The sequence below is a fragment of the Spodoptera frugiperda genome, chromosome 11, assembly GCF_023101765.2.
Source record: "Spodoptera frugiperda isolate SF20-4 chromosome 11, AGI-APGP_CSIRO_Sfru_2.0, whole genome shotgun sequence".
Classification (NCBI taxonomy): Eukaryota; Metazoa; Arthropoda; class Insecta; order Lepidoptera; family Noctuidae; genus Spodoptera; species Spodoptera frugiperda.
In genome coordinates, this window is record NC_064222.1 from 2,136,310 (window position 1) to 2,151,451 (window position 15,142).

Below are 15,142 nucleotides of genomic sequence, written 5' to 3' on the forward strand. Positions count from 1 at the left end.
ACGTACTAGGGCACCATATCATAACGGAACTATAGGCGTACGACCAGTCGCGCAACTGTAATATCGAAAAGGAGACTCCAAGTACAAGGGTAGGTTGAGTCGGCGACAGCCAAATTTTTTTAACGTTGGTAATTCTATGTATGGCCACCAACCCGCTTACTGCCATTATAATTTTTGGTGGGATTATAGACCTCTACCAAAAGGAGTTCAGCATAATCAATAATCTCCACGCTTTACAATCGGATTGGAGATCGCAGTTCAAAAAGGATCATTGCAGTATCTATTTTGGATTACAGCTTACTCACGTAACTGTTTGGCTGTCTTATTCATGGACATTAATAAATATGATTAAGAAATTTGATGTCTTACGAGAGATACCTATTTTGTAGTTGCGCAGCGTGGTCGTACGTCCATGATGCAAGAAATAGAGTACATTTTAAACAATATTTTTAAACAAATAAAGTAAAATACATACATTTATTACAATAATGCTAACTAGGAGATCATATCACTTAATGTAACAAACAAAACATTGATCATATGTCGCAAAACACTCTGTGGTTTTGTTACATAATAAAATACTGATATAAATACTTCATTAAGGTTCCAACAGTTCATGACGCTATTATAACACAGTAACAATATATTTGGCATAAGAAAATACAATCATATAAAATGTATAAGTCCATAAAGTGTCACATATCCTTTAAACTACTTTGGAAGCTACGAAACTTGGATTAAAAAAATATAACAATACAAAAATGCATCTATAAAATAAAATAAAAATATTCAACTACAAAAACATGAAAACAGATCTTTAAATAGTTTCAGTACAAAAAATATTCAGCTAATACATAAAACTCTCTAAACCATTGGACTTGAATTATTGTGTCAGTACTAGGATCTAATAAACTTAGCACAGTGCGTATTTTAACCAAGTGCAATTTATATTAGGCTTTTGAACTTTTAAAATGTGATTTTCGTTGAATTCATTCTTTCAAAACAAGTGCCTGAGGCCTCCTAACGTATTATGCAATCCTAGTATTCTTAAAAATATAAGTACAGATAATCTTGACTAAAAGTTTTGACTAGTAAACTAATTTATTACTCTAATAAAATAAATAAAAAATAATTTGTTAGGCCTTAAACTAGGAACAATTATTTTAAATAGAGCTAATATAGATTACGTATTTTTATATCGTGATAGTTTTGGACAAGCTAAAGCTTCACACAATTTAAGAGAGGTAGTTTGAGTAAATAATAGTTATGTAAAATATTGCTTACAATAGTTGGGTACATACTTAAGAAAATAATTAACAGATTTTATAAGGAATTACATTATTTCTGCAGCATTTATGACTAAAGACTTGAAAACATTGTCATCAAACTTGTCTCAGTGGAAAATCAATGGAATTTGAGACAAAATCTATTGGCTTTAGTATGCAGAATTAACTAATAACAAGAAATAACAATTTAAAAATAGAATAACAAATAAATGCAATAAGGCAGTCCATAGCTGGGACAGAATGCGGTAGTAGACAGGGTATGAAAATTAAAAATCTAATTAGTCCGTCAGTTAGATAATTAAAAAATATTAGACACGTATTTTCTTATTTTGTCATATAAGGTAGACTAGGTAGATAACTAAATAAAACGGGGTTCAGTTTAGGAGTGGTAGGTCGTTACGTTACCCTGTAAAATGTAGTAAATCGTGCCACACGACATTTCAAATGAATTTATCGTCTAAAGTATTAAATTTTGTAAGAAGAAGAAAAAATATTTTGACAGTATTTAATAAATGAACTAACACATTATTTACAACTTAAAAATACCAATAAAAATAAAAACTAACTTAAAACTAAAATAAAGGCGTTAGGCGTGGTTAGGCGTCGAAGTACTCGTCCGCATCGCTGTCACTGAGGAACGTTCCCAGAAGACTGGCCGCATTGCCACGTTGAATGGCAATGCTTATTTTTATTTTTAGAAAAAATACGTGTCTAATGTTTTCGAATAATCTACCAGGCGGACATAAAAACAAAGATGTAGGATACTATCTAGTTACCATATTCTAATTTGTCCTCAAAATGAAGAAATTTTTAGACCTCCCTGAGTGGGTATCAGAAATATATTGTGCGATATTGTCATTATATATATTACATACTCATTAGATACACAAAAAAAACAAAGAATTTCGTTATATGTAATATAAGACATTTTGAAACAATATTAAGTTTTGTCGGTAACTGAGTTAGTAGCATATACATAGTCATATAAAATCTTGTTATATGTCCCACATCACAACATACAAGGAGGATATTTTGTACGATTTTAAATTTAAACACTATGTTGGCTTGTTACTTATTACCTAGATTTGTATAAAACGATGATTCGTCTGTATTTTCTGAGAACATCTCAACAACTAGACTCATTTAATTAAGAGTGTTTTTCCACTAGAGATGTGCTATGTAGCTATGCTACGAAGATGTAATAGCTAAGCTGCGAAATTATGTGACCGTTTCCACTGATATTAAGCTTAGTATCAGTGTCAAAGGCGCATGTGCAGAAGATGGAAGATGCGCAGCTCGAGTATGCGATGTATCGATAGTAGGGAAGCCATCCATAGCACGCATCCATAATACGCATCTTTCCATATAAAAATAATAGCTTAGCAGAGTCCAAAGCATATGATTGGTGGAGGCATAGCATAGCACATCTCTGGTGGAAAAGCAGCCTAAGATATTTTTATGTGCGTTTTGCTAATTAATAACAATATTATGAAAAAAAGACAAAAAATATGTTGTTCTTCTATGATTTCACGCAAAAACAAGTAAACAAATAATGTTTTGTAATATTTCTCAACATTAAATCATTTGACTGTTAGTATAAGTGCCCTTAACGAGAGCGCGTTCGGGGCTCTGATTGGCTGGTATATTCAAGACGGCCAATTAGAGCGCCGAACGCAAACTCATACTAAGGATACAGGTATATTTCTACCTTTATAACATTTGAAAGTCAGGTGCAGTTTTGAGATGGGGTATTACTTGCTATCACGTTCACATAATCAGGTCTTAATCTAGTACTAATCACACAAATATCTAACAAAGCATTGTAATTAAAGCTTGAGCGGTTTCCATTAAAGGGATCCTAGGAATAGGACCTAAAAGGGACAGCACAAAATATTGGATATACTCTAATCACATTTATAAGTTTTCCTTTTATTTTATCTACATAAATCTTGTCTTTGTTACAAAAATACTGATATTTTCACGTCATGGCTTTAGTTGTATTAATATAAGTCACTAAGAAATACGTACAGAAGGTTGATTTTTGATTAACATTCGATTTTTGCTTGAGAAAAATGTAATCGTATTGTAGGGTCACACGTTTTTATCTCCTAAGGGGTAGGCAGAGGTGCACATTACGGTATGTTATACCACTTTTATCTCCAACCAAGAGCATTGAAGCAGAAACAGCACAACACACCCACTTTTCACCAGTGGGTTATAAGTCCCATGTAAAAGGAATAAGCCTATTGCCGAGTTAATATTATACCTAAAAAAACAATTTCCATGTGTTGCTTATTTTCTCAGATCCGAATGTCAAACAAAATAATAACATTTTAGGATCTCTGTTGTTGTAAAGACTAAAAGACTTCTTAGTTATTGCAGGTCCATTCAAAGGTCAAGAAATCGACTTGCGAAGAAATCAACAAGTCTGTAAGAAATCAACTTGCGCGATAAGACCGCCCCTTATTCAGATTGTTTTGTATGTTTATCCTATTGTATTTTATTTTAATAGTTTGTAATTTAATAGTTTACAATATAGTGTATACAAATAAACAAACTTCTGTATTTATTTCTCAATGACATACGAGTTATTCTACATAGACACTACCCTATGTTCTCCTTACATGTGAATGATCATGTTTCTTCTTGTAATCCATCACCATACTGAGCACTCGGTTCCTCACCTGATCCAACGCTTTGTACATGTCAGCCGTGAACGGTTCGAAGTCCTGATGCTTCTTCTTGCGTCTGTATATGCCTTCTTTGTTAGCCATCGCGCAGTTCATGTTCGCCTGGTGAGAAAAAATAATATAATTTATAAAGACGCCTTTAATCCCCGAAGGGGTAGGCATAGGTGCACATTATGGCACATAATGCCAATGTACACCCACATTTCACAATTTATGTTGTAAGTCCCATGTAATAGGGGGTGAGCCTATTGCCATATACTGGGCACACTTCAAGACTCCGTGCTACTACTGAGAAATTTTCGAAAAAAAGCCCAGTAAATACTTCGCCTGACCCGGGAATCGAACCCGAGACCCCTTGCCCAGCAGTCGCACTTAGAACCACTTGGCCAACGAGGCAGAAAGAATAATACTTTTGATAACAGGGCAGGGTTATGTACTAGTCGTTTAACGGCGCATTCCAATAAACTACCGATCGGTAAATTTGCTTACGAGCCGTAGAATTTTGACATAAGCTCCATACAAAATGTGTCAAAATTCTACGGCTCAGGATCTACCGATCCGTAGTTTATTGGAATGCGCCGTAAGTCTGTACATTGTGCAATAAATAAGTAATATGATAATAATATATGATTTTATTCTAAATTCTACTGTATCTCCCCATAGGAACAAAGGGTTGAGTTATTGTTATGTATGAATATAAAGAAAAAGAAATATGTAAAGGCCAAAAGGCCGACAAAAACTTGTAACTCTTCTAGTATTGCGAGAGTCCATGAGCGGTGCAGTGCCGATTGCTTACCATCAGATGATCCGTCAGTTCGTTTGCCGCCCTATAGAAAAAATAATAAAAGAAATGAACTTACCTCAGTGACATTATAATTCAAGAAATCGAGTATGCCTTGCAGTGTGTTCCTGGTGTCGCGTACCAGGACTTCATAGAACACAATGTGCAGCGGCCCCGGGAATCTCGTCAGCCACATCTGATGCAGTGTCTCCCACGCCGTCAGTTGGGTTGATACGTATGTTGACCAGTCTGAAGATATAATGTTTTTTGTATAGTGACATATGTATTAGAGCCTGTTTGCACAGCGATATAAAATTCGGGCGAATTTATTTAGCAAAGATTTTTGATTACACACAGAAAACCGACGTGAAGCAACGCTTGCGTTGTGTGAATGATGTTACCGGAAGTCCAATTACCCTTCCTAATCTTTGCAATCCCCTATTCCCTAACAACCCTTAAATTTTTAATCCTCAAAAGGCCGGCAACGCGCTTGTAACGGCTCTGATGTTTCGTGTGTCCATGGGCGGAGGCGATTGCTTACCATTAGGTGACCCGCGAGCTCGTTTACCAGTTTATAAAAAAAAAAAAATAGTTTTGGTCAGCCTAAAATGTGTTTGTAATTTAACTCTAATTGGAAAAGTGATAATATAAATGTGACCTATAGTTTCTTAGGGAGCTTTCCAGTTGATTAAGGAAAGCGGAGAAATTATATTTTGATTAAATCATAATTATGTTGAATACCTGATTTCTTATTTTCATGTGATTTCTTTTTGAAAGCTGATTTCGGAGCAGTGCCTATGTGCCCTCTATGCAGTCTGTGGAAGTCAGCCTGGAAATAGCATTAATGATGTCATAGATAGAAAATCTCACAAATTAAGCTAATAAAATTTTATAAATAAACTGGCAAATGCATAAATATTAAAAATATATCTGTAAAAACACATTTACACATTACATTTTGACCACAAATTTACAAAAAAAAAAAAAAAGCTAACAAAAAATAATTACCATAACAAGACACCTCTTCAATGGTTCTGTCGCCCTGGTAACTTGTATGAGCACATGAAGCAAACAGTGAGTAATGAGAGCAACTAATTGTTAAAAACAAGGCATTCACAGCAGCAAACACAAACTGAAAAAATATACACAAAAACGAAAAAGCTTAGAAAATTATATTAGTGAATGAAAAACAGACAAAATACATGTGAATTAATATATCACAATTAACATTCTACACATAGGTGGGCAACCTAGAAACAGAAAGTTTCAAAGTTTATCTGTTGGTAAAATTAAAAGAGATATATTTTTACCTACAGCTAAACATACTGACTTAATGTCACCCAAAAATATAGGTTGTGTTGACCTTACACTTATTTTATTTATAGACAAATACAAAAGGTGAGTTTGATCAATGTCTATCCTTTTTTTTTGAGGTGGCGAAATCATCCTTTTATCTCTCTCACCTTGGGCGAGGTGAGAAGGAGTGTCAGACTCTTACTGACTAAAAACTACCCCGTTCCTACTCCTGCTCTTTGAGCTGGAGCCCCAGTAACCTGCTAGGATCAATGTCTATCCTTAGCTCCTGATTATAAAAAGGTCATCAATTAAACATTTCATGTTACAGCTACAATAATAATTACTTATACAAGCATGAAAAAAAAATTGACACATCTTTCAACACAGTATTTGTTTACTACATAATTTGAAAATATACAAATGACATTAAAGTGTGGAACTATAGAGCTATAGCTATAGCTCCACATGTCATGAATTTATTCTATTCATTGTTTAATTGGGTGAATGAGATAAATGAAAGAGATAATTATGAGTGTATGCTAACTTCCTATGCAGGTCTAAAACAAAGCATGTTACGTAAATGGCTACATTAGAACATTCAAAATGGACAAAACATTGCTTAAATTATGAAAATAAAATAAATTAATTAGACATTCAACTACATCTGAAGTTAAATACAAATAAAGTAACACAAGTAATTGGATTTACAACAAAATATTACATCTAAATCCAAAATATTTCTGTAAAATTATTAAAGCACTAACCAATATGGCATCTCGAGGATTTCGTATCAACAGTATTGCAGATTTGAACTTATCGGAATCCATTGGCACCGCATGAGTTTTAACAACCAGGACAGAACCATCCGTAACATTTTCTGCTGGAAAGCCATGCACTCTTAGTCCATAATCCATGTATATTGAGCCTGTTACTACACCTGTGAAAAACAGAAAGTTAAATAAATATAATTTGATGCATGATGTTTGGTGAAGAGGTGATTGGTTGCAAACCGTGAAGGAGAGCATTGTGAGGAAACTTGAGCTATATAACTTCCAATTATATGTTTGAAATTTCAAAGCTGCAAAGAGAGACTCTAACTTTTCTGTGTAAGAAGAAACCTTTGGTAAGCAGGCTGCGACTGTTGATGTGATGATGCACGTATGACTTGCCATAAATATGTTTATATTATATCTAACAGCAGATAAGTGATGAAAAACAGATACAAGGAAGGATGTTTAATATTTTGTAAGTTTTGCTAATTAGAAACTAAAAACTGATGATATTGAGTTTTACTGAGAAGAAAAACCAAGGAATAAAATGGTCAATAATTATTATGGCCAAAACTATGCAAATTCAGAAATGTTTTTCTATTAAAATTCTTATACCATTGCGTTTTTTCTTGTAAGAAACACATGGGTGAGGATCAACAAACAAAGTGTATAGCTGAACTTACCAGTAACTTGTTGCAGCAAATATCTGAGCCATGTGTTACCACTGCCTGGGTAAGACACTAACGCGACCACGTCTGGAGACGGCGGGGTCTGCCACGTGAGCTCACTACACCAGTTCACGGGCGGATCGTGGCGAAAAGCAAAATTATTCATATATCCACCCGCATAGTAACCGCCTCTCGAACCATGCAGAGGGCTCAACATAAACAGTATAATAGAAAAATACAACATCACCACCGCGGCCGCAAGGAAAAATATTGATCTCCGTGACATAGCTGCTAGTTTTATTTCAATTCTTGTTAAAATGCTTTTTTTAGTCATGATTTTACATTTTTATACGCCTACACCTGCCCACTTTGTGTTTTGATTTCGATAACATGTTTATTTCACTGGGTTAGAGACTGATTATTTAAAGCCAACTGATAGTTTCATATTATTAGTTCTTCGCGATGGTTTTTGTAGTGTTTATTATTAGTGTATACCGATTATAAATCGAAAAATATAAAAAAGAAGCGAGAAATATTATTTTATTTTGACATTTAATTTTGTGCGCAAATAATGTTGCCAGACATCATATTTTGAGAGATGGAGAGAAAAAAATATTCATTCAAATTATTTATTTTACACCAATAACACTAATTTCGAAAAAAAAAAATAACGAACGAAAAATATTCTTTTAGTAATTGATATTTACTGCGATTATTTCTCTATAAAACATTTTCTTAGAACTTTATTTAAATGAAATTAGAATGCGAATTTTATTGAATCTTAGGATTCATTGTTAACTAACAATCTAGTACATACTTAATCAATAAAACAAATAGTAGATGGGTATAAACATTTTATTACAAAGTAAACACTTCATTGTGATAAATTAGTAATTCTAAGCTTTCTGAGTAGCGTGTGACAATTCTCCACATTCCCTGTGCAAATCTCTAAATACATTTGTAATGGCAATACTCTTGGTGAATTTATTTGCAGGAGTATTTTTCTTGCCGTCACTAAGTCACCTCTGAGGATGTGACAGACTGCTGCCTTTGCCCAAACACTGACTGCTATCAAGTCTTTCATTTGGTATGGCATTACTGTGACAAGTTCATGAATCATAGGTGGGTGTAAGTGTTCAATGGCATCTGATATTCGGTCCAAATTGATGAGAGCTTCCGCTGCATATATGTGTGCCCAGGCCTTGTGGCAGTTGGATGCCTCAGGTTGACTTAGCAACTCATTTGCACTCACCAAAGCTGACAGGGGATCCTGTAAATGTAGTAAGACATAACTCTGAAGGACAAATGTGGAGTTTTTCAATTCACACCTCTGTTTCCAATTGATTGGAGGGCCAGGAGGTGCCTGAATGATAGGAGCCGTCACATCAGCTGGTGCTTCCTGATTCGGTAGTAATGTTATAGCATTTCTTAAACATAATGCAGCAAACTCTAATGACAATGAAGGAATTGCAAATGATTCCCCTGATGTTGAGTATTTGTCTCCTTTTCCTTCCTTAGACAATAAGATACGAGTGTGTGGCCCACTGCCGAGTTTCTTTACTGTATATTGCTGAACTTCCTCACTGCAACATTTCTTCACACAACACTCTGCCAAGTGCAGCCAAATACGAGGATTGTTTGGATAGTGTCGTGCAGCTTCCACTAGACACTCAAATGCTCCTTCTGAGTTGTTTGCTGCTAGTAGTGCCAGGCCCAAGTTATACACATACAGTGGCCTGTCTCTACATGCTATTAACTTTTCACTGTCCTCACATTCCATTGCCTTGAAGTGTTCCTTGACAGCATGTTGGAAATATTTTGATGCTAAAAATGGTTTCTTTATAGATAGATATATGACTCCTAGATTATTGTTGATGGCTGCCCAAATATCTTCTCCCTGAGTTTTCAAATCATAATTATATTTGATAGTTTTGTACTGACCTAGTGTGCTTGCTGCTTCTTTCACATCACCATTCAGATAATGTTGTTGTGCTATAATAAATACATTTTCTATAGAGTCAGGTTTGAGGTTTAACTTTATTTTCTGTCCCAATAATAACTGGGCTCTACTGACAAGCCTCTCAAACAGCTCACTGACATCATTATTAGATTTCAAAGGATCACCATGTGCCTTTGCTATCTCCAATGTTTTCTCATAAGTTCTCCGGCACAGAGAAGCTTCCAACAGCAGTAGAACAATTTGCTGGAATAGCTTGTTGTCTTTGACATTCTTACAAGCGAGTAGTCTCTCTAAGAGAACAGTACATTGATAGTAGTACCTCGAATGATACAGCAAAACAGCATAGTTGTACAACAGGAACGGTGAACTAAGATCTTTCGTTTCGATGTCCGGAAATACGAGACCTGTTAGCTGTGCAATAGCCTTTTTCAACTTGTCCACATTTTTCATGTCACTTATCATGAACTCAACCACTGCTTTATTATGCTGCACCCGTTTGTTACTCGTACCAACTAGAGTTTCCAATTCATTGAGATGTTGTAATGCTCCTGCATAATCCTTTTTTACATAACACTCGTGTGCGAGGATGACAGGTTCGTCTTTCGTATTCGCCATTGTTTAATAAGTTAATATAGTCTAAAATTAATTTCGCGAGAATGATTTATATACTTTTGTTTACGAGAATAGGTAGATTTTTATAGTTTCTTGCGCTGATTATTCGTCTAATAATGACAGAAAGTTGACGTTTCACTTCAACGAAGGCTTGTCGTTGTCAATGTCATTTTATTTTTCTTTTTTTACAATAGTTTTAAAAACTTAACTTTTGAGATTGTAAAAACTTTTAAGAAAAAGAAAACTCTTTTTTAAGATTTAATTTACTGTTGGTTTTATTGCTATCCTGAAATCGATTCCCATATGGAATCGTTTTTTCTTAGAATAGGAATCATATTGCAAACGTATGTCGCGTCGCGTTTCACATATAGGCCCGATAGAGGCCAGGAATCAGAGAATCGCATGAAGACCGTGGCTCCAACTCGAATCAATAGTTAGAATGGGGTGATTTTTGATAATTTAGACTAACAAGCTCACACTCCCTCTTTCTTCACCCGGGGTGGGAAGATTCATTCGATTATTTTTCTCCCTCAAAGAAAAGGGCCATCATTTTTTCAACCTTGTGTACTTGTATTTAATCAGATTCCCTACCATAGGTAGTGCAAAATTACAAAAATAAGGTTTTATCTACAAAATAATTATTTATCAAGAGGCTTATTAAATACAATGCGGTGTAAGTACTAGCTTTAATAGTGATGTTAGTTAACTAAGTAGGTAGGTGTCTAAATCTGTTCTTGTTTAGGTTTAAATAATTTGAGATTACACCAGACCCAAGAAGATAGATCATATTTCAATGTTATGAAAAAGAAAGTTGCAAACTTATTTAGGGTTTTTAATCTTTTAATTATACTAGTCCAGACTAAAAGTTCACCAGAGAACTGGTTGTTTACTTAAAACATAATGCAAAATGAGTTAAATATTTAAATGTTATACCAGTAGATACTTATATACACAATACATGATATGATACATTGAAAAAACATCAGGATATTTAAATAAAACACATTTATTTATAAATCTGGATGAATATGTCCTTTTATTTTCTTTGTGGATCTTTCAGCTGGCCGCACACACAGATTTTTGCCAAAAATTGTAATTTTCTGTTTGCCTAAAAATATTTCAAATACACATTCCCTCTTTGGTATGGTGGTGGTCACATTGTCTTGTGACACAATTTTGAATGTGTTTCTTGTGTCCATAATGCAGATACCACATTTATCAACATAACTCGGACATTTTGACCGCACTACATTCAACATGCTTCCATGAAAGTCTGCTCTGAATAAAGTTTGAGTAAACGTTTCCCAGGACTTGCTCGTACGATCTGGTATAGGTTTGTCTAGTTCCAAGACATCATTGATGTACTTTAACCATATTTTATTTAAAGGTAAGACATCATTGTATTTTACACCATTTCTTGGTATTGTATAAAATCCTATTGACTTCTTTTCCTGTCTTGTGAGGCAGCGTACCCTTTTCTTGTGTGGTTTCTTCTTCTTTTTTGTTTTACTCCTTTTCTTTGCAAGAACAAAGTCTTTTTTTAATTCACTTTCTATGGTCAGTTGTCCTGACTTCGATAGATTGGATTTCAGAAACCCAACTATTGCATTGGCAGCTTCTTTGTTGAACGTTTCTTCGGCTGACATTATGATATTGTATTTAATTCAGTAAATGGCATGAAATTATAATTTAAAAATCACAGTTCACACAAACACAAATAATAACACGACCACGACACAAGCAAACCACATGCCGATCTGTTATCTGTCAATGTCATGGTACTGACTAAAGATATCCATTCGGATGTCACTCATATTTTTTTTAGTCGATTCAACACCAGCTTTTTCTCGTCCACTGGTGAACATACACCTCTCCAATGGCACGCCACCGAGATCGATCTTCAGCTCTGCGCATGCAACCACTACCAGCTTGTGGATATCGCCTACACCTAACTGGTGGGTGCCCTACGCTAAGGGTTAGTCGATTAGTCTATTTGAAATCTGATAGACACTTGACAATACGAAAGATGTAATGACAATGATATGACAATTATGACAAAGTGAACGATTGATGATTGAAGAATGACAGGTACCTGCCAAGGTTATTCGTTGCAAAATAGTTTTTAAATTACTGCCCGTCTGTCTTGTCTTATTATTTGATAAGATAACAATAATTACATAATTTTCCGAAACAATTAATTTGATTGTTATTATACTCAAAAATGGTGTCCAAATATAACGGAGTTCCTACTGTGAAGCTTTTGGGTGTACGAGAAATGCCTATGATAGGCCTTGGCACTTATGCAGTGAGTTTCACTGAAATAATAAGATGTAATAAGTGCCATAATTAATCGGAAGAAAGGTTATTAAATTAACTTATTTCTTTTTTCAGAGGAAAGCGGAACCTGGCCAGTTCAGACAGGCAGTGGAATGGGGCATAGAGGCTGGTTACCGACACATAGACACCGCATCTTGTTATAAGAATGAAGAGGAAGTGGGCCAAGGAATTAACAACAAAATTAAAGAAGGTCTTGTAACAAGAGAAGAACTCTTTGTTACTACTAAGGTAATATTTTTTAAATTTTTTTATGAATACCTTACAATTTTTCCTATACATGCAGGTACTTATACTACCTCTTTTCCTAAAATTTAATTTTTTTAGAATATACATCTTCTTCAAACTGAGCAACTTACAAAGTTAAGAGTTTGGATGTACTTCTTTTCCAGTATATAATTATTATTATATTATTTTCAGCTCTGGAATGATCGCCATGCTGAAGATCAAGTGGTTGACTCATTGAAGGAGTCACTGGCTAGGTTGAACCTAGATTATGTTGATTTGTATCTAGTGCACTGGCCAGTCTCAACAAATGTAAGAAGTTTTATAAACATAAACTTATAATCATATCTTTATCCTATGAGGGTAGTTGGGGCAAAAGTGCCACATATTATAAAATAATGATCCTTGCAGAATTCTTTAGCTCCCATTACATTCAAGAATACTGTTCAATGGTATGCCAGAATATAGATTTATATGAGACATATGTAATGTATTTTTTATTGTGTCTTATCCGGCAGTCAATGGGTCAAGGATGCCCCAGTACAATGTTTTGATATCTTTAAGAATCACACTAATATTATAAATGTGAAAATTTGTTTGTTTGCATGTTTGTCCATCAATCATGCTGATGGTGACAACAGATTTGGTATGCAGAGAGGGTATGAGCTAACTTGGGTGATAGGATTTACTTTTTATCCCTCAGGAACCCAAGTCAGGAAGCTAGTTTTAAGATATAAGAAACATATTTTTGTTCTAATAAGAAAAAGAAGAGGGCAGATTTGCTACTGAATTACCATAGCATACAATCACAATATCTTGAGAACACCTCATACAGGACCAAAAAAACTAAACTTATTATAATAATGTATTTCCAGAGTAAAGGTGAAGATGCAGAAATTGATTATATGGAGACCTGGAGAGGTATGGAAAAGTGTTGCGAGTTGGGACTGACCAAGGGTATCGGAGTATCCAATTTCAATGAGGAGCAACTTGTACGAGTGTTTGAGAATGCCACTATACTACCTGAAGTCAATCAGATTGAGGTGAATTATATTATCAGTTATCTCAACTGTCTGTCTGATTAAATAATTTGTACTATTCTATAAAGCTAAGGAGCTTTATAGAATAGTACAAATTATACATATACAGAGTTTGTTTGTTTGTATGAACTAATCTCTGGATCTTTTCATGTTGGTTAGTCTATTTATCGAGGAAGGCTATATAACATGACGCTACAAGCAATAGGAGCCGAGTAGACAGGGTGAAACAATGACTGAAACAGTACCATCCTTAATGCTTAAAACATATTGTTGAGTTTGGGCTCCTTATGTTATTTTTCCTGATGGCGAGGACAAAATACAATAAAAACTATTAATTTATTCATAGAGGGAATGAAAGAAGACCATATACTACGTAACTTATAAGGGCAGGAAGATAATATAACTTACTTAATTACAGATAAACCCAACATTCATTCAGAGTGAAATGGTGCGTCTTTGCGGGGATCTTGGAATAATACCGGTCGCGTATACACCCTTGGGTCTCATATCGGAAGCCCGACCTGAGTTTATTGGAAAGGACACAATCAAAACTGATCCTGGGCTCGGAGAACTTGCCGAGAAATATGATAAGACACGCGCTCAAATAGCTTTGAGATATTTGGTAAGTATAACAATTTTTTTTTGGGTAACCCTAATCTGCATCGATTTAAGTTTTTGGTAACAAGTCCATATAAAGAGTTAGTTGGTTTAAATATGCTAAACTCTAGTCTAGATCTACTGGTTCAAATTGAATACATAATTATGTTTGTGTTTGATAGTTAATTAATCGAGGAAGGCTATATAGCTATAAAACATTACGCTACGATCAATAGGAACCCAGCAGAGCGGGTGAAACCACGCAGAAGTAGCTATTATAAAATGTCACCAATGACCAATGAGTATTTCAATGCCATGTTTTTTAATTTCAGACACAACGTGGAATCCCAGTAATACCGAAGTCGTTCACAAAATCTCGAATTATAGAGAACTTCGATATATTTGATTTTGAATTAACAGCGAAGGAGATGGACTTTGTGAGTAGTTTCAATATCAACCACAGATGTGTGCCGGCTACTGCCTTCAAAGGACTGAAGAATTACCCATTTTAAGAGAAATTTTATAGAGCCCAGTGTATAGTTTTAAGATTTATAGGGTTTTTTTAGCTTTTAAACAGGGTTTTTACGCAAACAAGGTCTGTTTTGGTAATGATTATGTGATATTAAGTATAAGAAGTACAGTCTCCTTGTTAATACTCTACATAGTTGGGTTAAGATAAGGAATAAAAAAATATGTTAACATTTTTACAAAATTACAAATATATTATGTTTTGTTTTGGTTTTTGAGTGTTTTATTTTTATAACTATCGTGAGATTAAAGTAACTAAAAATTACGGTTTACTTTTATGTAAATTAACACGTTCACTGCCACCATTATTTTTTTTAAGTTCATAGCGATGCCGCCCTATACTATAATACTACGC

The 15,142-nt window shown here is 34.5% G+C and overlaps 4 protein-coding genes across 4 annotated transcripts; 1 reads left to right on the top strand and 3 right to left on the bottom strand.

The window, feature by feature from the left end:
• Window positions 1-3,792: 3,792 nt before the first annotated feature.
• On the bottom strand, window positions 3,793-8,113 carry LOC118275154 (WSCD family member AAEL009094). Its single transcript, XM_035593021.2, has 5 exons — window positions 7,507-8,113; window positions 6,818-6,990; window positions 5,499-5,586; window positions 4,837-5,006; window positions 3,793-4,078 (listed from the first exon to the last, which is right to left on the bottom strand). The coding sequence occupies exons 1-5, from the start codon at window positions 7,823-7,825 to the stop codon at window positions 3,896-3,898; spliced, it is 933 nt and encodes a 310-aa protein (XP_035448914.1). The 5' UTR covers window positions 7,826-8,113; the 3' UTR covers window positions 3,793-3,895.
• A 215-nt stretch (window positions 8,114-8,328) lies between these two features.
• On the bottom strand, window positions 8,329-10,206 carry LOC118275054 (CCR4-NOT transcription complex subunit 10). The gene has a single exon (XM_035592902.2). The coding sequence runs from the start codon at window positions 10,064-10,066 to the stop codon at window positions 8,366-8,368; it is 1,701 nt and encodes a 566-aa protein (XP_035448795.2). The 5' UTR covers window positions 10,067-10,206; the 3' UTR covers window positions 8,329-8,365.
• An 862-nt stretch (window positions 10,207-11,068) lies between these two features.
• On the bottom strand, window positions 11,069-11,844 carry LOC118275102 (ribonuclease P protein subunit p29). The gene has a single exon (XM_035592964.2). It carries the CDS (start codon window positions 11,707-11,709, stop codon window positions 11,074-11,076), a length of 636 nt encoding a protein of 211 aa, XP_035448857.2. The 5' UTR covers window positions 11,710-11,844; the 3' UTR covers window positions 11,069-11,073.
• A 280-nt stretch (window positions 11,845-12,124) lies between these two features.
• On the top strand, window positions 12,125-15,000 carry LOC118274800 (aldo-keto reductase AKR2E4-like). Its single transcript, XM_035592511.2, has 6 exons — window positions 12,125-12,368; window positions 12,455-12,628; window positions 12,818-12,934; window positions 13,498-13,665; window positions 14,081-14,284; window positions 14,592-15,000. The coding sequence occupies exons 1-6, from the start codon at window positions 12,285-12,287 to the stop codon at window positions 14,769-14,771; spliced, it is 927 nt and encodes a 308-aa protein (XP_035448404.2). The 5' UTR covers window positions 12,125-12,284; the 3' UTR covers window positions 14,772-15,000.
• The last annotated feature ends 142 nt before the right edge of the window (window positions 15,001-15,142 follow it).